This window comes from Camellia sinensis, chromosome 14, assembly GCF_055761805.1.
Source record: "Camellia sinensis isolate YWXY chromosome 14, ASM5576180v1, whole genome shotgun sequence".
Classification (NCBI taxonomy): domain Eukaryota; kingdom Viridiplantae; phylum Streptophyta; class Magnoliopsida; order Ericales; family Theaceae; genus Camellia; species Camellia sinensis.
The window spans coordinates 14,602,118-14,628,384 of NC_138974.1; the positions used below are offsets into that span (position 1 = coordinate 14,602,118).

General features: G+C 37.1%; 1 protein-coding gene across 1 annotated transcript; it reads right to left on the minus strand.

The window, feature by feature from the left end:
• Positions 1-203: 203 nt before the first annotated feature.
• LOC145808002 (protein STRICTOSIDINE SYNTHASE-LIKE 3-like) lies at positions 204-22,356 on the minus strand. The gene is made up of 4 exons (XM_082907255.1): positions 21,836-22,356; positions 3,997-4,272; positions 2,409-2,576; positions 204-804 (listed from the first exon to the last, which is right to left on the minus strand). Exons 1-4 carry the CDS (start codon positions 22,162-22,164, stop codon positions 405-407), a joined length of 1,173 nt encoding a protein of 390 aa, XP_082763381.1. The 5' UTR covers positions 22,165-22,356; the 3' UTR covers positions 204-404.
• Positions 22,357-26,267: the final 3,911 nt, after the last annotated feature.

Genomic DNA, 26,267 nt, shown 5'->3' on the forward strand with positions numbered 1-26,267 from the left:
AGTAAAATATGAACTTTTTTTTAGTATGTTTATATATATTGTATATATAATTGTATAATCAAAGTTTTAATTGTAACTGTAGTCTCACATTTTTTTGCTCGTTAAGATTTGTGAACAGGCTCGAGCTCGGTTCGTTAAATTTTTATTCAGCTCGAGCTCGAGCTCGTTAAAATCTTAATAAACAAGCCCAAACACACTAAAGCTCGGCTCAACTCGACTCGTTTGCAGCCCTAATCAGGATAAACCAAGACTTACAACATCTATAGGTAAAAGATTCAAATCCCAGCCCTAAAAAGAGACTACCTAAGCCGAAAAGCACATAAGAGGAGAAGAAACCTCCAAAATCAAAATGAGCAACAGTACCATCGAAAAAAAACAAATAACAAGGAGGTTCCGTACCCTCATTATAATTTGTAAACCGCGACAAAAGGCATCAAAACACTTCCCATCCACAGCTTCCCGTCCTTCTCTTCCACTTCGCTAATTGCTTTAACAACCTTGCCTTCACTGTCCTCCAATATCTGTATTAGCTCACCCTCTGGGCTGTACTTCACAGCTACGGCGTGGAGCTTCCCGCCAGTGTGGAGGTGGTATTGAATCTTTGCCGGGATCGGCAGTTTTAGCAAGAATTTCCGTACTTTTGGGTATAAAGCGCATAGGTAAGTGTAGTAGGTGCGGCGACAGTGGACTGCTACCCAAAATTCACCTTTGTCGTTTGTTCGGACGTTGTCCGGAAATCCAGGTAGGACAGCCATAACTTCTGAGGTCCCTGCTTTCTTGCCTTTCAACCAATACTTACGTAATCTACATCACCAAAAACCAAGAAAAATTGAAGGTAAATGACAATAGCAAAGCTACGGTACCTGGAACATAAATTGCACCGGAATGAGTAACATCATATGCTTTAAAATGTGGACTTTGAATACATTATATTATAACAATTTAATGTACTTCTAAAGTAATTATCTTATAATAATTAGACATCCAATAAAATTTCATATTAGGGAGAACAAACAAATAGTGAAGATCACATGAGAAAACTGGAAATAGCCAATTGAGTGAAAATTTTCATATCTCATTGAAGATTGTGTCACAAAGTAAGAATTATGTATTGCTTTTCAAGGAAGATATTTAACAAAATCAGCCCAATTCATGTATTTATACCTGGCCACATCATTTTGTACCTATGTCTTAGAGGAGGCAAGTGTCTTAGTTCAAATCTCACAAAACTCTATATAACTTAAAGAAATCAAACCCACTGACTGTCAACTTTGAGATTCTATCACAAGAACTCAACAATGTGTGTTTTAGAAGACACAAAAGAAAACTATTTTATCATGGTCAGTGGTTTAAGAAATATAAGGTTACCAATATTCTTCAATCAGGAAAAAAAAAAAAAAAAAGAATAGAAGACAACATGTAAAATATTATTGACATAATTCCCATTGTCAAATTGAAATTTCACAAGCCCAGTTTCATAATGAACGCCGTAGAAATTCACAAGTGCCTGCAAGTAATTTAGTCAAAAACCGGGGTTTTTGACACCTATGCCTCTACTTCCTTGGTTAATGATGTACTACATTATATAATCTGTCTCTATAATCATCAAATTCGAAACAAGTATTTATGCCACAAAACAGGAGAAGATGCCTCTACGGGAGAGGCTATAATGTGCACCCCCAAAAGAGTGCATATGGCATGCACTTTGTAATTTTTTCACAAAATTAAAATGTTATAATTTTTTTTCTCACCACGAAAATGTCATAACAAAAATCACAAAGTGTCATAATTTCACCATTCATTACTTTATAGTGCACAACATAAATTCACTATTCATAACTTTACCACATTGTAGATTTCTCCCATATTGTGACATAAATACTTGTTTTGAGTTTGATAATCCCATATGCACTCTTTTGGGGGTGCACATTATAGCATCTCCCCACAATATAACACCTATTTGTCATTTCTTTTTTACAAAACACTAATTTTTCATTTTAGTACGAGATGCTGGTTGCTTGGTAGTGTTCAAGGGCAACAAAATCCTTCATGATCACAACACACAAGTCATCAATATCAACACACAAGTCATACAATTAACTAATACAAAAGGAGATCAACAAAATATATATATATATATATATATATCATATATGCACAACAGAACACGAAACATATGGAAAGCACTCATAAGAGTTAATTGGTAGCTACATTTCTATCACACAAAAAATTGGACATGTAATGGGCGCAACATCTGTACCACAGCAATGTCAACAGTTGTTCTTCCCCCAATCAGGGTGATTCTCATGCAGGTCTTAGTTATATATGTGGCCGATTATGCTAACATGTGAGGACTACCATGTTATGAGTCATGCCCATGCAAAATTTCAATAAGTGAACAGATTTACCTGCCAACAGACCCTTCACAGAATACAAAAAATGAACCATCCTTACTTAGGGACACACCATTAGGGAATTGGAGATTCCGAACAAGGACAGTGGTTTCCTTGGTATTGGGATTGTATTTCAGAACTTTCCCGCTATCTTCCGCAGAGAAAACCAACTGCATGAAGTTCCTGAAAACAAATACCATTAAAGAACTAGGAGTCTAGGATAATGATCAAAACACAGCTATTCACAACAAAGAAACAGCATCCAAGTGCAGTTAAGTTCCCCATAACATAATAGGAGGTTGTTTGGTGGAACTTCTTGCAAGTTGAAAGCTGATAAATTAATAATTAGAAAGTAGAAGCTAAAAGCACACATTTCCTTGCTTCTCAATAACAAGCTTTTTTCCAGCTTACTTAGTGATTGCTTCCTAATAAGCTGTCAGTAGAAGCTACACCAAACACTAGAATAGATTTCCAAAAAAAAAAACAAAATCTATAAGCTGCACCAAACAGGGCCTAAGACCGGGCTTAAAGGGGCTGCTCTCAACAACTTGCAGGTATCAAGTTGAAGGGTTTCTAGACCAATTAATTATAATAAGTTAAATAACGTGAAAAGGTTTAAGCTAGTAATAAAGGGAATCTGATCAGAGATCTAGTAGTAATTCTGATAAAGAATTTATCTTTTCAATAATGAATTGAGTAACAACAATGTAAGTGCATCTACTTATTTATTTTTCCTTTCAAAGAAACTAAGGGGTTGTTTGAGATGATGTAAATAAGTGTACTTTTTGACTTTTTATGAAATATGGGTTGGATTTGGATTGAGTTTGAAGTGATGGGTTAGAGAGGTGGTGTGACTTAAATAAGATGATGTGACTTAAATAGGATAGTGACTTTTTGACTTTTTTCAAACATGCCAAACCAAGCCTAAATATAAAAAAGAAAGAAGCGTGATTGCCATTATAAATTCATTCAGGATAATTTCCTCACTTAATTTCTTAGTTCAGAATAAAAACACCACAAACATGTGCCTCCTGCTTTCACCATACCTGATGCATGAAACCAAATTTCAACTTCTGTTTACAGCATTTGGCAAGTGCTTTTTTAGCAACTTTTTTGTTAGTTTTTTTTTTTTTTTTTCATCACTAGTGAACATTTTTAAAAAAATTTCAAAACAACTCTACACTTTTAGGTTATACTTCACTAGACCGACTTGGAAAGTGCAAAATAAAAATAACCTTTTGAAAAAAAAAAAAGTCCACTAAAGATGAAAAAAAAGCATAAAAAGTCGGAATTTTTTTGGGTTTTTCAAATTTCTTTTACTTTTTAGATCCTTCTAGACTAGACAGACCTGAATTGTAAATTTTTTTGACACAAATCTATAAAAAAAAAAATCACGAAAGACAAAAGAAGTTCAAAAAAACATGTGCCTTCTTTAGCTGAACTTACAAAGTTATGCACAATCATCAGGGGTGTACCCACCATAGAATTGTGAATATTGGCCAATCACTTAGTAGGGCTTTGCTCACAAATTCAATGACTTCAAGCAGCAACTTTAACACATACATTGCCGGCATTTGAAAACAGAATAGAATTAAAAACCTACCGCCTTTGGTATTTGGTGCTGCTGTCCGTGAAATAAATATTTCCTTCGTCATCTATGTCCAGATCATTAGTGAACCTCAGTGGCATTCCTTCCACCTCATTTGTTAGTGATGTTGCCAGTCCACCCTCAGGCCCAACCTTCATCAGCCCAAAATATGCATCCGCAATATACAAATCACCTGTTTTCTTGTCAAATCGAAGCCCCAAAGGCCTGCCACATATGTGCTCGTTCTTCAGGTAGCTCGAAGGCGATGGCTTTGGGTCACATAGTGATGACCTGAATCCCAAATCATATATGGTTAAAAAGGGATTAAATTTCAGACAAAGCATCATAAAAAGAATATCTTCGAGAATTTAACAAGAACACAGCAGACTGAAAGCTTTTCCTAAATGAAAAATAAGCAAGCACAGTGAACCAGAAGAAGTTTCTCTCTTGGAAGGTGTTTGTCAACCGCTTATATAGCAATTTTTTAACTATTTTAGACAAAAATGCTAACACCCTCATTTGGAAACCACTTATATAGGTGACAATTGAAGCTTGGGTAACCAGCTTAGGGTATGATAGAATATCACCCCCTATTTATAAATGAAGATTAGGGTTTACAAGAAACACAATTACAAGATGATCCCTGAGGGCACAAAATGATTACAGACCCTAGTGTAACTTTCGGCTAATATAATATGCTAACACTTTCGGCTAATATAATATGCTAACACTCCCCCTCAAGCTGGTGCGAAGATATCTCTCATGCCCAGCTTGCCTAATATTTCATGAAATGGTTTATTCCCAATCCCTTTGGTGAGAATGTCAGCAAGTTGTTCACCAGACTGGACAAAAGGAGTACAAATGGTACCACTAGTGAGTTTCTCCTTAATGAAGTAGCGATCAATCTCAACATGTTTTGTCCTGTCATGTTGAACTGGATTGTGAGCGATGTTGATGGCGGCCTTATTGTCACAGTATAACCGCATGGAGTCCGTCTGATCAATACCTAGATCACTCAACAATAATTTGATCCATAAAAGTTCACACACACCTTGTGCCATAGCTCTAAACTCAGCTTCTGCACTTGACCTGGCAACCACATTCTGTTTCTTACTCCTCCAAGTAACTAGGTTGCCGCCAACAAATGTGCAATACCCTGAAGTTGATCTCCTATCAGTAACTGACCCAGCCCAGTCAGCATCTGTATAGGCTTCTACACGAAGATGATCATACTTTGAAAAATACAGACCCTTACCAGGAGCAGACTTCAAATACCTCAAGATTCTCATGACAGCCTCAAAGTGAATCTGATGAGGAGCATGCATAAACTGACTAACTACACTGACAGCAACAGCAATATCAGGACGGGAGTGAGATAGGTAAATGAGCTTACCCACTAATCGTTGATAGCTCCCCCTATCCACAACTTCTCCTCCTTCATCATCCCCCAATTTCTGATTGGGTTCCAATGGGGTGGCACATGCCTTGCAGCCAAGCATCCCAGTTTCCTTCAACAGGTCAAGCACATATTTTCTTTGTGAGATAAATATCCCATCCTTCGAGCGAGCAACTTCAATTCCCAGAAAATACTTCAAGCTTCCCAAGTCTTTGATTTCAAACTCTTGAGCTAAATATTTCTTCAACAGAGGTATTTCCCCACTATCATTGCCTGTAAGAACTATGTCATCTACATAAACAATAAGTGCTGTAGTCTTACCGCGTGAGGAATGTTTCACAAACAATATGTGATCTGCCTGACTTTGTTTGAAGCCATATTTAACCATAGCCTGAGTGAATCTCTCAAACCAAGCCCTTGGAGACTGTTTGAGACCATATAATGACTTCCGAAGTTTGCATACTTTGCCTTCTGTTTGATGATCCTCAAAACCCGGAGGAATGTCCATATATACTTCTTCTTCGAGGTCACCATGGAGAAAAGCATTCTTGACATCAAACTGATAAAGCGGCCAATCTAGATTAGCTGCTAGAGAGAGAAGTACTCTGACTGAATTCATTTTAGCCACGGGTGCGAAGGTCTCCTGATAATCAATGCCATATGTCTGAGTAAACCCTTTTGCCACAAGTCTTGCCTTGTAACGCTCAATAGACCCATCTGCTTTGTGTTTCACAGTATATACCCATTTACATCCCACAGGTCGTTTGCCCGTAGGTAACTCAATCAATTCCCAAGTGCCATTCTTCCTAAGTGCTTTCATTTCCTCAATCATGGCTAGTTTCCACTCAGAGGTAGCAAGAGCATCCTGAAAATGATTAGGAATGCTAACAGAGGAAATATTGGACACAAACGCTCTATATGAGGATGACAAATGAGAGTATGATACAAACTGTGAGATAGGATGTTGAGTACAAGATCTCACACCCTTCCTCTTGGCAATAGGAACATCAAGATCAATGGACTCAAGAGATTCAAAGTTACCTAGACTCTTATCAGAAGCAGGAGATGGCAGTGGAGTAGCAGAGACTGTCCCGTGTATCCAGTTAACTTGTTTTCTGTCTATGTCCCGGACATAAACATGTCCGTCCTTATTCTTGGTGACAGTGGGTTCTATAGTCCTAGTAGAAGAGGAGGGTGCAAGAACAACTGGTTCCACCATAGGAAGCACAGTAGTAGAGGGTGGTGCAAGAACAACTGGTTCCACCATAGGAGGCACAGGACTCACTTCACACCAAGGCTCCCCCGAAAATGAGGACGGTGACACCGGAGAGGACAAGAAATAGGACTGGGACTCAAAGAAAGTGACATCCATGGACACAAACCACTTACGAGAAGAAGGGTGGTAACATTTATACCCCTTTTGAGTAGGAGAGTAACCAAGGAAAACACACTTGAGGGAGCGAGGGTCCAACTTACCACGAGAGGGAGAGTGATCATGGACAAAATAGACACAACCAAATATTTTGGGAGGAATAGAAAACAAGGACGGAGAACCGAGGAGGACTTGAAGCGGAGCCTGTTTGTTCAAGACCTGGGTAGGGAGACGATTAATAAGATGGGCAGCGGTGAGAACAGCGTCGCCCCAATAGGGCCGAGGCACATGCATAAAAAAACACATGCACCGAGCCATGCCAAGAAGATGCCGATTCTTGCGTTCGGCCACCCCATTTTGTTGAGGGGTATTGGTGCAAGAGGTCTGATGGATAATGCCATGAGTAGAGAAATATTGTCCTAACCCAAAAGCTATGTATTCCCCGCCATTATCAGAACGAAATATTTTGATAGTGGCTCCAAACTGAGTACAAATCATCTTATGAAAAGTGCGAAACACAGAGAAAACCTCACTCTTATCTTTCATGAGATACACCCAAGTAGCACGAGAAAAATCATCAATAAATGTAACAAACCAGCGATGACCTTTCACAGACAGAACACGAGAGGGACCCCAAACATCAGAATGTATTAATGAAAAAGGAACGAAGCTTTTATTCAAACTGGGAGCAAAAGAAGCTCTATGTTGTTTTCCAAGTTGACAAGACTCACAAAGAAAGTCAGACACATGATGATTTGCGAAACTAGAAGGAAATTGTAAAATATATTGATAGAGATAAATTGTATGTATTATTGATTGATATAATGTTATTGTGTATATTACAAATGGTGAGTGGCTCATTATATAGGAGAGGGTGAGTGTAGTAGGTGAGGAGTAGGTGAGGAGTAGGTGGTGGTAGGTGATGGTAAATTGGTGGTAGGTGATGGTAAATTTTAACAACCCCCCGCAAACTCAAGGAGGATAGAAACTAACCAACTTGAGTTTGGAGAGAGTAACAAAACAAGAAAATACATAAAAATAAAAGAGGATAGGAGACACTGTATGGGGGTGTCATAACGTTGTAGAGGACACTGTATGGGGGTGTCATAACGTTGTAGAGGACACTGTATGGTGGTGTCATAACGGTGTAGAGGACACTGGATGGCGGTGTCAGACCGATGTAGAAGACAGTTTATGGGGTCATGTCGGACCGTTGTAGCAGACAATGTGGTGACAGTTGTTGTGACAGTTTACAGAGTCTTGCTGGACCCTTGTAGAAACTAACCGGAATCAATGTCGGGACAGTTTACAGAGTCTTGTCGGACCCATAAAGGAACTAACCGAAATTAATGTCGGGACAGTTTACAGAGTCTTGTCGGACCCATAAAGGAGCTAACCGGAAGTAATGTCGGGACAGTTTATAGAGTCTTGTCGGACCCATGAAGGAGCTAACCGGAATCAATGTCGGGACAGTTTACAGAGTCTTGTCGGACCCATGAAGGAGCTAACCGGAATCAATGTCGGGACAGTTTACAGAGTCTTGTCGGACCCCTAAAAAGTCGCACCCTCAAAAGGTGTGCCCAATCTATCAAAAGGCGTGCCATCAAAAGGCGTGCCCAATCCATAAAAAGGCGTGCCAGATATGATGGCGAAGCACGGGAGTGCCTTGGCTGGCGCGCCCGTTTGTCGTCTGGCGTCAAGTGGCGCGCGATACGCGTGGCTGCCTCGGCTATTTAACCAAGACGGAGGCTGAGGCTGAGGCAGAAGCTGAGATAGAAAAACTGAGAGAAACCTCTGAAAAATTCTTCGTTTTGCTAAGAGAGAAACTCTGTAATACTCTGTAACACTCTGTTGTCCAGAAAATGGCCTCGTCTTCCCGTGGTCTACTCACTCTCTTTCCCGACCTCAACGAGTCAACAAGAGAGATAACGGGTGCGGTGGCCAGTGAACCTCAACCAAACACCTCTGGTTTTGCTCCGTTGAACTTTCCGATGCGGTCTGTGGAGCAAAAAATGGCAGTGCAAACGGATATTGAGGCCAATCAGTATACTCTGAAGTCATGTGTGGAAACCATGACTGCGGTCACAAACTTGTCGCACCGGCTGCAGAGCAGGACAAATGAGGTGCAACAGTTAAACTCCCAGCTGGCTCTGCTCCAACGCATGTATAAGGATGCGCGAGCAGAGATAAGTGTGCTAAAGACAGAAAACAAGGAGCTGAAGCGGAAGGCCACCGTGATGTTCCGATTTGGAGGTCCACCATATGCTGTAGTGGAGGAGCAGGGAGGAGGCAACGTGCTTGGTGGTTTAGGAAACACGGAGGCAACACCGTCAAGGGCCGTCCAGGACGGAGGCAAGAAGAAGAGACCGGCGGCAGAGTAGAGAAGAAAAATCCCACTGTGCCGATTTGTGTTGGTTTGGTGTTGTTTTTGTTGTTGTTGTTTTTTTTTTTTTTTTTTTTTTTGTGTAAAATTGTGATCGAGGTTGATCCCTGAGATGAATAAAAGATGGTTTGGTGTGCAAAGCCAGATGGTATGAATGGAATTGGAAAAAGATTAAAAATAATGTGAAAGAAAAATAAAGAAAGAAAGAATAAAAATATATTTGAAATCAAAAAATGAAGGAGAGATGATGACATTTTTTTTTTTTTTTAATATATAATAAAAAGAGATATATATATATATATAAAATAAAGAAAGTGGGGAACAAGGAGTGCACCAATTAAGCTTGAGAATAAAAAAAGTTTGGGCGGTGGATGCAAAGTGAGGAGAGAGAGTGGGTGTAAAGTGTTTGGTAGTGTAAAATGGATGAAAAGAAAAAAATAAAGAAATAAAAGAAGAAAAGGAAAATGGGTTTGAATAAGATAATAGAATAAAAAGAGATAGAGATATATATATATATATAAAATAAAAAACAAACAAAAGTTGGGAACAAAGACTGGCTGTGAGGTTTAGGCTAGTCCTTTGACCAGACAAAGACTGGCTGTTGCTCTTTGGAAACCATGTTCAAAAGCTGCAAAGGTGAAAAAGCTTTGCTTCAAGAGGTGGATGATGATGAAGCAGATGCAGCAGCGGTGGCCATGTGCCCAACAGAGTGGGATGGAAGCTTGACCAAGGGAGCTTATAATAATCCATGTGTGTGTGGTGGGGTTGAAGTGTATGAAGCTCTGTGAGAGATAGAGAGAGAGGTTGATGCCGAGAGTGAGAGAGAGCCGTGGGTCTCCTTGGTTGGAGTTTTCCAAATCAAATAATGTCTGTGCAACTGTCTCCCCAAATTCAGTGGGTGCCGCATCCTGATCTTTGTGTATCTTCTTCCTTGAAGTGTACATCGTAACAGATCTTGAGAGGTGAAGCGAAGATCGTATCTGATCTATCTGTACCGATGAAGGAGGCCCTCGGTTCGGCTTCAATTCCAGGAGAGTGTAAAAGAAATTGAGAGAGAGAGTAGATGTGAAATTTGTGGCAGCGGAGTGAAGGTATGTGTTTGTGATATGTGTTGAAAAAACTCCCGCGGGCAGCGAAGGCAAGGTTGCCGGCCGGCTGCCCGCCGGAAAGAAAGGAGTATAGGCCTAAATCTTATAACTCTGATACCATGTAAAATATATTGATAGAGATAAATTGTATGTATTATTGATTGATATAATGTTATTGTGTATATTACAAATGGTGAGTGGCTCATTATATAGGAGAGGGTGAGTGTAGTAGGTGAGGAGTAGGTGGTGGTAGGTGATGGTAAATTTTAACAGAAATAAATGCTTAAGTAAATGAAATGAGGGATGCCCAAGACGCCGATGCCACAGCCATAAATCAGCGGGGGTAGTAGAAGATGTGGTGGAAGAATAAGCAAGTTTGTCTGGTTGATCTAGGAAGTAGAGACCATTTTCTGCACTACCACTGTCAATCGTCCTCCCCGTGACAAGGTCCTGAAAAAGACAATAATCAGGAAAAAACGTCACACTACAATTTAAATACTGGGTAAGACGACTTAAGGATAACAAATTAACAGAAAACTTGGGAACATGGAGAACAGAAGATAGATGTATGGTAGGAGTGACTTGGACTAAACCTTTTCCAGAAATGGAAGAAACAATACCATCGGCAATCCTAACTTTGTCCTGACCTGAAGAGGGCTTATAGGCAGAGAAAAGATCAGAAAAGCCAGACATATGATCGGAGGCACCAGAATCAATAATCCAAGGCAAAGATGTATGACACAGGAAAGTACAAGGAGAAGATGCTAAGTTACCTGAGCGGGCAAAGGACGAGGAAGCGGTACTGAGAGCAGTAGAAGATCGGCGGTCCAACAATTGGCGCAAAGCATCCTCCAGCTCAGTATCAGAAGCTTGGGTAACAGAAGTAGAATTAGAATCAAGGGTATCAACGGCACTAGACTAATGAGCCCGGTAATAGGAACCACGTCCTCTAGATGGGCCTGACTGACCTCCTCGAGAACCAGACCGATCACCTCGACCCCCGGATGGAGTCCCATGAAGCTTCCAACACGTCTCACGAGTATGCCGCGGCTTCTTGCAATAATCACAGGAGACAGACTCCTTAGCAACAGACGGAGGAGGCAGGCTGAGGCCATCTCGAGGAGTAGATAGTAATGCGGAACGGTCAGTAGAGACAGGGGACATCATAGTAGATCGGCGACTCTCCTCATTTTGTACATAGGCAAATGCCTCTTGAAGTGAAGGAAGAGTGTCCATACTCAGAACTCGACCCCTAACTGGATCATACTCCACATTTAGGCCGGCCAAAAATTTAAAGACCCGTTCCCGTGCGATGAACTGCTTGTACCCGACAGAATCAGTAGGGCAAACGGGTTTATAGTCTTCCAGGTGGTCAAGGCGTTTCCAGCCGTTGGTGAGGAAAGTGAAGTACTGAAGAACAGTCTGCTCCCCCTGAAGTGAGCTCTCAATAGAGCGGCGCAACTCAAATGCCTGTGAAAAATTCCCTTTGCGGGAATAGGTAACAGCCACAGCCTCCCAAACGTCCTGGGCAGTCTCCATAGACAAGTAGCTCTCACCAAGTTCTGGAACCATCGAATGGATAAGCCAACTCATAATCAAAGAGTTGGTAATCTCCCATTGGTCATAACCTGAGTCAGTGGTACTAGGTGCCTGTATCCTGCCATCAACATACCCCATCTTCCCTCTGCTCTTCAAGAACATAGTCAAACTTTGAGACCATGCGAGGTAGTTCTGACCATTAAATAGAGAGGTGGTGATTTTCAGACTAGGGTTGGGGTTCTCAGTCATGGTAGTAGGTAGAATGAGACTCTCACTCTTTGGTGTTTGAGAAGAAGGGGACACACTGGTGGAATTTGTCATGGATACAATACTACCGAACCCGCAACAAAACTAGTGGCAATCACAATCCCAGAAGGTAGATAACAGGCACAATGATCACTATAAAGACATTAAGAAACCATTTTGTTTTTTTTTCTTTTTTTTTCTTTTTTTTTTTTCTTTTTTTTTTTGTGTTTTTTTTTTTTTGTGTTTTTGTTGTTGTTGTTTTTTTTTTATTTTATTATTATATATATATTGAGTTATTTATGTATACATGTATTTATATATAAATATAGATATTAGGCTAGATTTATCAGGATATATATAAATATAGATATTAGGCTAGATTTATTATAATATTAGGCTAGATTGATAGATATATCAGGATAGATATAGTTATATATACCTGGGTAGGAGATCAGAGGACGACGAGGGGGTGGAGACGAACGACGAAGGGGATGAGTGGGCTGATCGGGGAGGAGTGACGAAGACGACAGAGGACGACGAGGGCGATGAGCGAAGAACCGCTGGAGGAGCTGAGATTGACGAGCTGCGGAGCTGAGATCGACGAGTGACGAAGCTGAGACGGAGACGAAGACGAAGCAGAATGACGACGGTGGCTGAAGATCGACCCAGCAGATGATCCAACTAGGTATGTTTTGAATCCTAACCCTAGAGGTGAAGCTCTGATACCATGAAGCTTGGGTAACCAGCTTAGGGTATGATAGAATATCACCCCCTATTTATAAATGAAGATTAGGATTTACAAGAAACACAATTACAAGATGATCCCTGAGGGCACAAAATGATTACAGACCCTAGTGTAACTTTCGGCTAATATAATATGCTAACACTTTCGGCTAATATAATATGCTAACAACAATGACAAGAACACAAAAAAAAAGGTTAAAAAAAATATCATTTTTTTTTTTCCAAATTTGTTTCATTAAAAAAAAAAAAAAAAAAAAAAAAAAAAAAAAAAAAAAAAAAAAACTAAGGACCTTCTAGTCCAGAAAGACCTAAAAAAAAATGACCAAAACTTCAAAAAAGAGTTCACCAAAGTCAAAAAAAAATCAATAAAAAAGTGCTAAAAAAGAGTTTGCCAAACCCAAATGACTTGTTTAACAAATTTCATTAATTGCACACCAGCCAAACAATAAATCCTACTGGCCTATTAATGAAGCAACTTACCACTAGTTAGAACGAAAAGAGTATCGGATCATGCTCATAGCTAACCAGCAAATTGTAGACACATGCTAGTATATTATTCCTTAATATAATTTTTCAAACAAAAAAATCTTGTAGTAAGGGTAAGTCTCTCTGCCATAGAGAAAACCACAGGTCCAACTGATCAGAAAATAATGGCATTCCTTTATTTGCATACCTTTTAAACTGACTTTCCATGGAGGGGAAGAGGCAGAGGGGAGAAAATTTCTTCAGTTTGTGTAGAAATTTAATGTATAAAGAGAAATAGAGAATTGTATTATTGATTGATTTATTACAAGATTGATTGATATTTGTTCTGTTACAATGGATTGATTATATAGATGTAGGTTAGGTGGTGGTAGGTGAGGAGTAGGTGAGTGTAGTAGGTGAGTGTGTGGTAGGTGATGGTAAGTGTGTGGTAGGTGATCGTAAATTCTAACAGCCCCCCACAAACTCAAGGAGGATAGAAACTAACCAACTTGAGTTTGAAGAGAGGAACAAAACAAGAAAATACATAAAAATAATAAAAAAAAAAAGATAGGAGACACTGTATGGTCGTGTCAGACCGTTGGTGAAGACACTGAAAGGTGGTGCCATAACGTGGTAGAGGACACTGTATGGGGGTGTCATTCCGCTGTAGAAGACAGTTTAGGGGGTCATGTCGGACCGTTGTAGAAGACAGTTTATGGGGTCATGTCGGACCGTTGTAGAAGACAGTTTATTGGGTCATGTCGGACCGTTGTAGAAGACAGTTTATTGGGTCATGTCGGACCGTTTGTAGAAGACAGTTTATGGGGTCATGTCGGACCGTTGTAGAAGACAATGTTGTGACAGTTTACGGAGTCTTGCTGGACCCTTGTAGAAACTAACCGGAATCAATGTCGGGACAGTTTACAGAGTCTTGTCGGACCCTTGTAGAAACTAACCGGTATCTATGTCGGGACAGTTTACAGAGTCTTGTCGGACCCTTATAGAAACTAACCGGAATCTATGTCGGGACAGTTTACAGAGTCTTGTCGGACCCATAAAGGAGCTAACCGGAATCAATGTCGGGACAGTTTACAGAGTCTTGTCGGACCCTTAAAAAATACACTGTATGATGGTGTATATAGGCTGCCCAAATATATATATATATGGATATATATAGTGAGCCCTCAAAAGTCGCACCCTCAAAAGGCGCGCCCACTTCATCAAAAGGCGTGCCTGACAGAAAGCGTCGAGCCATTAAAAGGTGAGCCGGAGACGCGGCGAGGCACGTGAGCGACAGAGTGGCGTGTCGGCCTCGGCTATTTAACCAAGGTTGAGGCGGAGGCTGTGCAAACCAGTCTGAAACCGCCGAAAATCCTTTGAAAAAACTCTTCCGTTTCTGAGAAAGAGATTCTGGAACACTCTGTTGCCATTCTGTAACCAACCTTTCTCTGAAACACTCAGCAACCCATAACATGGCCTCGTCTTCCCGTTCAGCTACCCAGAATATGGCTTCTTCGTCCCGTGGTCTGCTCACTCTTTTTCCCGACCTCAATGAGTCAACAAGAGAGAGAACTGGTGCGGTGGCCAGTGAACATCAACCAAACACCTCTGTGTTTGCTCCGTTGAACTTTCCGATGCGGTCGGTGGAGCAAAAAATGGCGGTGCAAACTGATATTGAGGCCAATCAGTATACTCTGAAATCATGTGTGGAAACCATGACTGCGGTCACAAACTTGTCGCACCGGCTGCAGAGCAGGACAAATGAGGTGCAGCATTTAAACGGCCAACTGGCTCTGCTCCAACGCATGTATAAGGATGCGCGAGCAGAGATAAGTGTGCTAAAGGCGGAAAATAAGGAGCTGAAGCGGAAGGCCACCGTTATGTTCCGATTTGGAGGTCCGCCATATGCTGTAGTGGAGGAGCAGGGTGGAGTGATCGTGCCCAGTGGAGTGGGAAACACGGAGGCAACACCGTCAAGGGCCGCCCAGGACGGAGGCAAGAAGAAAAGACCGGCGGAATAGGCGAAAAAGTGAGGTCGGTGGGTGGCCGTCTGCAGAAAAGAAAACAAATCTTGTGGTGTTGTGGTTGGTGTTGTTGTGGTTTTTTTTTTTTTTTTTTTTTTTTTTTTTTTTTTTTGTTAAAATTGTGATCGGGGTTGATCCCTGAGATGAATAAAAGATGGTTTGGTGTGCAAAGCTATATGGTATGAATGGAATTTGAAAAAGATTAAAAAATAATGTGAAAGAAAAATAAAGAAAAAAAATAATAAAAATATATTTGAAATCAAAATGAAAGATGGGGGAAATAAGGAAAGTGGTTTGAAGAAAATAAATAAAAATAATGGATTTTGAAATCAAACGGAGGAGAGAGAGGGGACGAGCCCATGTGAGAGAAAGAGGGGAAAAATGATAGCCGATGCACCCAAAAATAATCAAGCTGCTATCCACAAGCGCTTAGGGGAAGGAAATGGTAGCAAGAGACGGCCAACACCATATATGGCTATAGCAAAGAAATGGAGTATCAAGCTCAATGGGCTAGGATTTAGACCAGAGAGTAAAGCCACTGGTCCTGTTGAACACACACCTCCAAGGCTCAAATAATCAAAACATGCTTCACGCATTTCCTTCCTTGCTTGATCAGGAGATGCACAAAACACCTTATACAGCGCTCCAGTCATTCCTCCACCAGTTAAAGGATGACGCATGTTGAAAGCATCACCTATTAATAGTGCTCCAGGAGTAGAGTAAGGAGCAGCTGGCATACTTCTATTGGGCATTGTTCTAATACTTCCCTTATCAATTGCAGCTATAAATGAATCATGCAGCTCAGGTGGAACCTGGGGAGCCACCAGAGGGAAGCAAAGCCGAAGGCTGCTGCAAAGCCGAAGGCTGTAAAAGCGAAAAAGGAAAAGAAGGCTCCGGCTAAGACAGAAGCTGCTGCGCCAAAAGCTAAAGCCGCTGCGAAGCCCAAGCCAGCGGCAAAGGCCAAGCCAGCTGCGAAGCCAAAAGCTGCTGTGAAACCGAAGGCTGCCGTGAAGCTGAAAGCTGCAGTGAAGCTCAAGGCTGTGGCGAAGCCCAAACCAAAGCCGAAAGCGAAGGATCCTAACAAGAGGCAAATGAGCATGGAGGAGAAGCATAGATTGAGTGTTGGGTTGCAGAGTTTGTCCCAGGAAAAGATGCCACAGTTAGTGCAGATTATGAAGAAGAGGAATTCACATTGGCCTCAAGAGAGAGGATTTAGGCAGTGATGGGAAGGTATGTGCAGAAAATAAGCGGAATAGGTTGAGGTCCGGCGGGCGGCCAAGGCGAGGTTGCCGCCCGCCGGTGAAACGAAAAATACTAAGTGCTTAACCTTGCTCTGATACCATGTAGAAATTTAATGTATAAAGAGAAATAGAGAATTGTATTATTGATTTATTGATAGATTGATGTGTATTGATTTGTATGTTACAAGCTATTATATAGGAGAGGTGTGAGGTAAGTGAGTGGTGGTAGTGGATGGTAGTGGAGGTGGTGGGTGGTAGTGGAGCTGGTGAGTGTGTTAGGTTTAGTGGGGTGGATGTAGTGGGTTAGGTTAGTGGGTTAGGTTTAGTGTACATTAACAGCCCCCCTCAAACTCAAGAGGGATAGGAACTAACCAACTTGAGTTTGGAGAGAGTAACAAAACAGAAAAGTAAACTGATAAATAAATATCGAGTGAGTTTGCATGTGGTAATTGAGTTTGCATGTGGATAAAATCGAGTGATATTTGGAGAATAATATTACATAAACTACCTTTTAATGTTTTTTTCCCCGAGAAAGAAGGCACTTCTGTTTTCTCTTTTAAATGTTTAAATCATATTGAGTATATATTCTTTCTTTTTCCTCGCAAACCAAAAAAGGCAAAAATAGTTTTAGTCCAATTAAACAGAATACAATGTCAATTAACTGCAACAGAGGATTCTTTAAGGATCTTGTCAATAAATAGCCACCTAATTGAGGAGGAACTCATATCTTATAAGTTTCTTGGAGGACTTATCCAAGTAATAATCAATTTTTTTTTAATACCTGAAATCCATAGAAGTTCAGGAGAAACAACAAAACTATTAATCATGGCTTGAAAACTATGCAACATGCACGTATTTTGTTCTGACTATTAAACAATCACAAAAATTTCAAAGTTCATTTGCTTTAATGAAACCTTTAAGATATGTGGGGACCAAAAGTGAAAAACAAGCTGAGATCTTGGAAAGACATTTATAACTCAATCTGAAAGACATAACAAAAGAATGACAGTTTCAAAAGCTCAAAAAGCCGTACCAAATCAAAGCTTTCCTTAAAAAAATACAAATAAACATCTGAATACTTGGGATGGAAATAACTAGACTTGCTCTAACCAGTAGCTCTTAGGCAAAACAATTTTTTTTTTTTTAAACTAACAGATGGAGGCAATTTATGCTGCCCATACATCTCTCTCATTCTCTCTCCCATTTGCAACATGGATAAAGAAACTATGGGATCCCTGGAGCATTGTCTTTCATTCATTCTTGCTAAGATCACATATGTTCTTCCAAGACATGATAGCATGTTATGACCCATACCTCTACCTCTTCCTCCATATGCATACACAGAAACACTCATCCATCCAATCACTAACACACCCCCCCCCCCCCCCCATTTTCATTTGCTGATCGCCTCTGGGAGCTATTTAGGCTTCAAATAAGAAACCAACTAACTCACTCTATTACATTTGGCGTGTCAAATAACTCAGTAATTAAACTTTCTTGCTTCATTTTCTGTCAACAAATTGCCTGTCAAACATTCTAATCAGGCATGTTAAAATGCCTAAGCTAAGTTATCGCTAAGTGACACATGTAAAATTCAAAATTCAAAAAGTTCAATTATCAGTTCCCCACATTACCCTTCTTTAAATTTTTATTAAATATAATACCAATTTTCCAAAAATTTATCTCCCTGGCAATGTACTTTCAATCTAGCAAGCTAGCTGTCTCTACTGCCCCTATATCTTGAACAGTTTGGTGCAGGTTGGAGCCTTTTCATGGAATTGAGGAGCCGGTCCTCTTCCATCTTAAAAAAAAAATGTCTAGGGAGAACTACGAGCCCGGTTCTTTTGTCATTTCATTCCGAATAGGCACAACCCAATTCATTCGATTACTACAAGGATGAACCCAATCCGGAATATGAACCGTATAAGAAAAGACCTATTGAACCGATCATAGGAATACCAGTTAAAGTACCTATTAGCCAAAGAGGAATCCTTCCCTACTTCCTTCCACATTTCATCAAGTGGTCATGCAAGAGACATAAACAGTAAACACGGCCTTGACATACTAGCATATGGGGCTTGTTTGCCTCAGGCTCATCAACATGGCAGACCACAACGGGGAAGGAACCCAACATTTTGCCTGAAACTCATCCCCAAAATGGATCTAATTGCACTTCACGCTCTATGTTCTTTATGTCTTTTGGTCCGCCACCAGAACTTGGTTGAACCATCAAGATACATCGCAGCCATATTCACCGACGCCTCCTAGGATGTAGTCCGATAAGCCACCGCATATTCCAAAAGTCTTCAATCCTTAGCATCTTATTGCCTTTGGTTTCACTCAATTTCATGTAAATTTATTATTCAAAGGTGCTTTCCTTAAATTCTGTGCATGGTCAATTTCAATTAGCATAAATAACTTGTATCAGAGGATTCAGTATACATTACTACGGAAAGTATCTTTATACAAACATTCAGCTACTAACAATTGCAAACAAAATAAAGAAACAAAAAAAAGGTACCGGGTTTAGAACTTAGAAGTGAGTAATGGTGGGAACAAGTTAGGCATTTAAACATTTATTCTCAAAGCCCTTCAGGATCCTATGATTTGGTATAAATAACTTGGATCAAGTGATTGCATTTCCATTGCAGTGCCAAACCAACAAGAATTCATCAAATCTACATCACTAAAATTACATCAAAGTTCACCCTAAAAATAATCAGGAATGGCACAATTATCAAATTAATACTTGTAGCAAAATTTGAAACTCTTTGTCTTCCAGTTAGTTGGGAGTCGTCATATGACAACTGCAGCCATTTGGTGGAAAATTAACAGAGGGTCTTATCCTACCTGATCGCCACTGAGCCAACCAAGGAAGGGAGACCTCTCGCTCTCTACATCCCCAGCAGGCATTTCCATGCAAGATATTGGCAACAATGGTTATTCTTTGTAAAACAAAATAATCACCATTTTTGGTTCCAGAAGACTGAGTTTTTTATTTTCTGTATTTTTTTTTTTTAGTGATTTTTTTAAATATTTTACGCAATTTTTTTTTTATTTTTTAGATACACCTAACCTAAATACACTTAAAAAGTATAATATTTGTGGGGAAAAAAAAAAAAAAAACTTAAAAAAAATCACTAAATACAAAAAATAAAAAAATAAAAAAAAATTCAATATATTTTCATATTTTTTGTATTCAATGAATTTTTTAGTTTTTAAGCATATTAAGATTAGGTCAATCTAAAAATTTTTTAAAAAAATGATTAGAATAATTTAAAAAATATTAAAAATATAAAAAAAATACGAATTGAAAACTCAGAAAACTGTTTTTGAATACTGAAAATCAAACAGGGTGATATATTATTTTTGGTTAAAAATCCCATGTATATGTGAAAATATAAAAATAAAAAATAAAAAAAGAAGTAAAGCACAAAGTGTAAATTCAAGATTGTCATTGACATCAATAAAGGAGGAACCATAACTGTTAACCTCCATCGACCAAAAAAATAAATAAATAAGAAACCATTTTTTATTTTGGGCAAATAACAGATTAGTGGTGGAAAGAAAAAATAATTAAAAAAACGTGGTAAACATTATAAATATTAATTAATAATTACAATTATAAGCTTTTTCACTAATGTATAATAATTTTTTAAAACAAACCCTGAATGGTAATTCCCCTTTTTATTTTTGACTGAAATCTCCACTGGTCATAATATTCTTATATTCATTTATTTCCAATCTCAAAGCAAAAGACATAGGACTCTACTTCAAACAATTCCAGGTCAAGGCAAGTAAGACAAAACCTACTAGATACTGAATATAAAGAGAAATAAATGCCACAAATCAGAAGCTGTATATGATCATGAATAAAAAGGTGCTCTTTGATTTTTTAAATATTTATTTTTTATTATTATTATTATTTTTGTGAAGAATAAAATGGTGCTCTCTGATTTTGCAGCCTCATCACATATTTCTCCAAGTAATTATTAGGTAGTTTTGGAGTATCATGGGGCCATTATCCACATAGTACAACCAACCAATAATGTAGCAGGAAATTTTATGGATAGAACAATGCTGACCCACATTTCTTCGGTAGTTCGGAGACACTAACTATGTTTTGCAGTTCCTCATTTTCCAGAAACACCATGCCAGCCATAACACCCGTGGTATTATGGAACTACCTAACATTTTCCCATTTTTCCTATCATATCTCTTCCTTCATCATATTGTAAAATCCCTTCCTCATATTATTTAAAAAACAATCTGAACTAACAGCTTTACCAAGAGCTTCATGATGCACAAATTGAAGTTCATACGTTAAAAAGTACAAAGCATGATCGTATCTATTTTTCATAGATAAAAAATAAAAAAATAAAAACACTTGTGATGGTATCCATACCCCATCAATTTATCAATCCTGCGGGTAAGCAGTACAAACTTTCAGCAATAACTTGAGAAAGAAGAACAAGAAGAAAACCAAAGGGGTTGGGGGGCTATTTTGAAGCCGATCTGGGTGATCTCAACTGTTATTTTTTTAATAGTTGTTAGATAAATATAATTTTAAGAACAATTGACTATTTTTTATAAGGGTAAATTACAAATACACCACCTAAGATTTGCTTAAAGTACAAATTGCCTCCGTGATTTGAAAAATTACAAATACCTCCTTGTTAGTATTTTTTATTTAATAGAATTAACTAAAAAAATAAAATTCATAATTGCTCTCCTATACAATAATAAAATTACCTAAATTATTAATTGAAACATTTTTCTAATATCATTAAAAACTATTAATTGAGTTGATAATTTATTAATAAAATGGGTAATTTATTATAAAATTATAAACCTCAGGAGTGGAATGTAATTTTCAAAACCAAGATGATTCATATTTTAATCAAACCTCACCTCACCTCACCTCACCTCACCTCACCTCAGGAGTCTATTTGTAATTTACACTTTTTATAGTGTACATGTGATTTAAAATATATAAATGCATAAACATTCTATTCAATGAATCCAAGAGAACTGTTGAAATTACCTAAGTCGGGTCCAAAATGGGCACCAAAAGCCCAAAACTGTTCTCTCAAGTTTCCAACTTGAGAATCCACACTCCAAAATGAAACGTTCGAAACACACATATAATCAAACCCAAAACAACGCAAATTTGCAGCAAAACATTCGAAACTAATAAATAATCAAGCCGAAAATAACTAAAATTCGCAGAAAAACAACAACAACAATAGCCAAAAAAAAAAGGTTCCAGACAAGAAGATAATCAAACAAAATTTTTAGCATAACAACAAGAACATCAAAACAAAGAAGGAATCAAAAACCCATTACCAAAACTCACCGATTAGGCGAAGTATACGCAAAATCGATCCACTTATCGCCATTCCAGAACAAAATCCTCCCATCAGCAACACCAGTATAGGGTCCACGGCCCTGCGGATCGAACGCCATGCTTTCCGGACCTTGAATCTGATTCAGAAACTTAATTTCCGATTTCTGCAACAGATTCTCGGAGTCTTTCATCGCAGGAACATCGGACCAATCGGGCATTTCGACCTTGTAGGTTTCGAAGTCAGGGAAGTCGGAGATTGCGCTGTGTTTGAAGGGGTCGATTCCGCAGTAGAGAGCGAGGAGGAGGAAGAGTCCGGCGAGAATTCCAGCGGGCCTCATTGCCAGAAGTTTTGAATTTTCCGGGGAAGAAGGAAGGGTTTATTATCGAGAGTGAGGAGGAAGAAGAAGAAGAAGAAGACTTCTTTGAGAGGAGTGTGTAGAAGAAGGGTAGCTTTTCTCCTTCGTTGGTTGGAGGGGGATAGGTAGGTAGTAAACGTGGGGGAGGTGTGTAATATGTACATCTGGTATGATAACTAATTTTTAAAAATAATGATTTAAATCACTAAAAAATATATTACTAATAAAAAAACTAACAAGGATTAGAAAGTGAGCGGGATCTATTGTCATATTTTTAGTGCTCCCCTTAGTGCTCTCTTTTTAGTGTTTCTAAGCATTTTTTAATTTTTAATGATATATTAAAACATTTTAGAGTAAATTACACCGACACTTTTTGAAATTTATGTTTATTGCAGTTTCTTTTTTCACTTTTTAAAAATTATATCTCATTTATTGAGATTTAAAATTTTATTACAGATTCTCTCATTAGCAATTTAATTTTTTTAAATATTAATTTTATCCTCATTGGATAAATTATATTGACACCTCTTATATTTTAAAAATTACAATCCCCTCCCTAAGGTTTAAAGTAGTATTACCAATTGCCTCCTCGATTAATATTAGTTGAAAAAAAAATTATTGGAAAAAAATTAATTAAAAAAATATTATTTGAAAAAAAAAATTTGTTAGTAAAATTTTTACATTTCTGTTTAAAAACTAACGTAAACTCATTTTTTGAATTTACGTTTTTCCTCAAATTTACAAACTGAGACAACTATTTATAAACCCAAAAAAAAAATTATCAAACAAGTTTTTATGACAGTTTTTAAAATTTTTGTAAATATAAATTTAAAACTAAAAACGAAATGGTTACTAAACAGGTTTCAGATGGTAAAAATGTCGTAAAATTAACAAATAATTAAATAAGTTACCAACATAAGAAATAAGTTATCAAAAGATTCTTAGGTTATGTATGGTTTGATTTTTAGAAATTTTTTTTAAAAATTAAAAATTAATTTTGGTTAAGAAATAAAAAAATAAAAAATAATTATCATTTTTATATGATTTTTATCTTTCGAGTGGTTAGAAATAATTTTTTATAAATTAAATTAAAATAGTCGTACGAATTTATATAACCTGCCCAAAAGTTAAAATGATAATTATTTTTTACCCTTAACTAATAATTATTTTTTATTTTTTATTTCTTAACCAAATTAATTTTAAATTTTTAAAAAAAATTCTAAAAATCAAACCATACATAACCTAAGAATCTTTTGCTAAGTCATTTCTTATGTTAGTAACTTATTTAATTATTTGTTAATTTTACGCCATTTTTACCATCTAAGGCCTGTTTGGTAACCATTTTGTTTTCAATTTTCAATTTATATTTACAAAAATTTTAAAAACTATCATAAAAACTTGTTTGATAATTTTTTTGGTTTATAAATTGTTGTCTCAGTTTGTAAATTTGAGAAAAAAACGTAAATTCAAAAAATGAGTTTACGTCGGTTTTTAAATAGAAATTTAAAAATTTTACTAACAAAAAATTTTTCAATTAATTTTTTTTCAAATAATTTTTTTCCCTATTAAATTTTGTTTTCAATGAATTTTTTTTCCCAACTAGTATTAATGGAGAGGACAATTGGTAATATTACTTTAAACCTTAAGGAGTGGATTGTAATTTCTAAAATGTGAGGGGTGTCAATGTAATTTATCCAGCGAGGATAAAATTGGTATTTAAAAAATTTAAATTGCTGAGGAGGAATCTATAATGAAACTTTAAACCTCAGTGAGGGAGATGTAATTTTTAAAAGTTGAGGGAGAAATTGTAATAAACATAAACCTCAAGGGGTGTCAGTGTAATTTACCCTTTTATCATTAAAAATATATATATATATATATATTACTAATTATAAATTTTGATGACAATTTAAAAAAAGAGAGATTTATTATAAAATTTCTTTTCAAGTATTTGTATCTTAATTAGTTCATAAAATATTTTTATTTTTCAATAAATCCTATTATTTGCACATTTGATTTACCAAATCATAATTCTCATATTTAAAGTATTTTATGGACATTTCTACCATTGCAAATATTTTTTGAACGTTTAGCAATTTGGTGATATAAACATTCATATATTTATAAGGTGAATGTTCACATTGACAGTGTGAATGTTCACATTGATATATTAACATTTATATTGATGGTGTGAACATTCACATAATATTTACATTATGGAACATTCACATTGTAAATGTGAATATTATTAAGAGTATTTTGGTAACTATGTCACTCGTAGGACTTATTGGAATATAAGAAAATAATATGGACTAAATGGAACATAAGTAAGTGAAAAGGAATTTATGAAAAAGTATCCCTCAAAAAAATTGTTATAAAAAATGTTATTAATTTTTTAATTTTAGCAACAATTTAAAAAATTTATTATAAAAAAAGTCACTGATTATAGTTTTATCAATAATGTATAAAAATCGTGACAAAAAAAATTATTAATTGTCAATTTTTAGAGATATTTATAAAAAATTGTTACAAAAAATTTTAATAACAATTTTATTAAAACTTATTTTCAATAGAATTTAATTAAAATTAGATCAAACTATTAAGACTTCTTAGCCTGTGTTTGGCAAGTGGGTTTGCAGGTTTTTTTGGCTATTTTAGCCACAAAAAACAAAATAGGCTATTTTAGCCATAACAAACAAAACATCACATCCAACCCATAATCATTACATTTTTCTCTCACAAAAAAACTCAAAAAAATCAAAAAGCCAAAAAGTCCTTCCCAAACCAAGCTTTTAAGCCCAGGTTAAAATAGTCAAAAAAGCCAAAAAATCAAAAAGTCAACCCACTTCCCAAACAGAGGCTTAATAATTTACCTTAAATGTTACAGGGAGACTGTATACCGATGAGTAAATTTATTAGGGAAGTTATTAATAATAAAATATGAACCTACTTTGTACCAAACATGTACTAGTAGGACATCTCTCACGTTGAATAAAATATGAACCTACTTTGTGTCAAAATGATTATGAAACTCTCAAAATCATATGACAATAAATATATTCTCAGAATGTCATCAATCGAATTAGGCATCCAAATATATTTGGTCCAACCTATCACTCTGAAACCAATAGTCTTACTATTAGGAAACATAAATCTAGTGTTCAATAGTCTACTATTCAGAACTTCATAACATGGCCAGTAGTCTTATAATTAGGAATCACTAATTTCTCAGCATGTGGTCGGTAGACTTTCTACTACTAGAAATCACAATGTCTTAACCTGTGATCAGTAGTCACTTTATTATTAGGAATCACAACATCTTGATATAGGATCAATAAACTCTTTCATTACTAGGAATCATCATGTCTTGACATATGATCAGTAGCCTTTCCACTACTAGGAACCATCATATCTTGACATGTGATCAGTAATCTGTTCATTACTAGGAACCACAATCTCATAACTGTGTAGCCAGTGGTGTAACACCTTCTAGGAACCACTAGTTTTCTATCACTGTGATCAGTGATCAGTGATCAGGTAATCACTAAGAACCACAAATTTAAGAATATATTTGGAATTAAAAAATTCAAAAATATATTCACCTACCCTAATAAGTTGTCTTATCTTTGCTTTCAAACAAAGCTACATAGCAATCATATATGCTATAGTTGACACAAGGATAACATACTAATCGCCTCTGATTAATTCAGAGATATTATCATACAATTTTATGATTTCCGTTAATTACACTTGATCTCTCTAGATCTTCCTTTAAGAATCTTGCAAGGCTTAAGGTTGTCAGATGGAATAACATTTCTGTTGTCACCTCTTGAAGCCATTTCTGAAAAATTACAATAGAATTTCACTTTCTATGTTTCCAGAAATTAAACTTAACACTAAAAAATCCAACAGTTGGAAATTTAATTCAAAACTAGTCTCACCACTTAACTTATAATTGAACATGGTCAGGAATGTTTCCAGGAAGACTGGAGGGGTCATCAGTCCCACTTAAAATCCAGTTAACCTTTTGACAAAACTTTCAAGAGCATGTTGACTCCTAATCCGTGTGAAACAATTTTAGAATT

Bases quoted from the DNA above. Each gene is read 5' to 3' on its own strand.
- LOC145808002 (XM_082907255.1), bottom strand. From the start codon at position 22,164: ATGAGGCCCGCTGGAATTCTCGCCGGACTCTTCCTCCTCCTCGCTCTC. The intron at 2,577-3,996 runs GTAGGTTTTTAA...ATTTGTTTTCAG, and splicing joins AGCACCAAATACCAAAGGCG to GAACTTCATGCAGTTGGTTT. The intron at 805-2,408 runs GTAAATCTGTTC...TTGGTGATGTAG, and splicing joins TGTGAAGGGTCTGTTGGCAG to ATTACGTAAGTATTGGTTGA.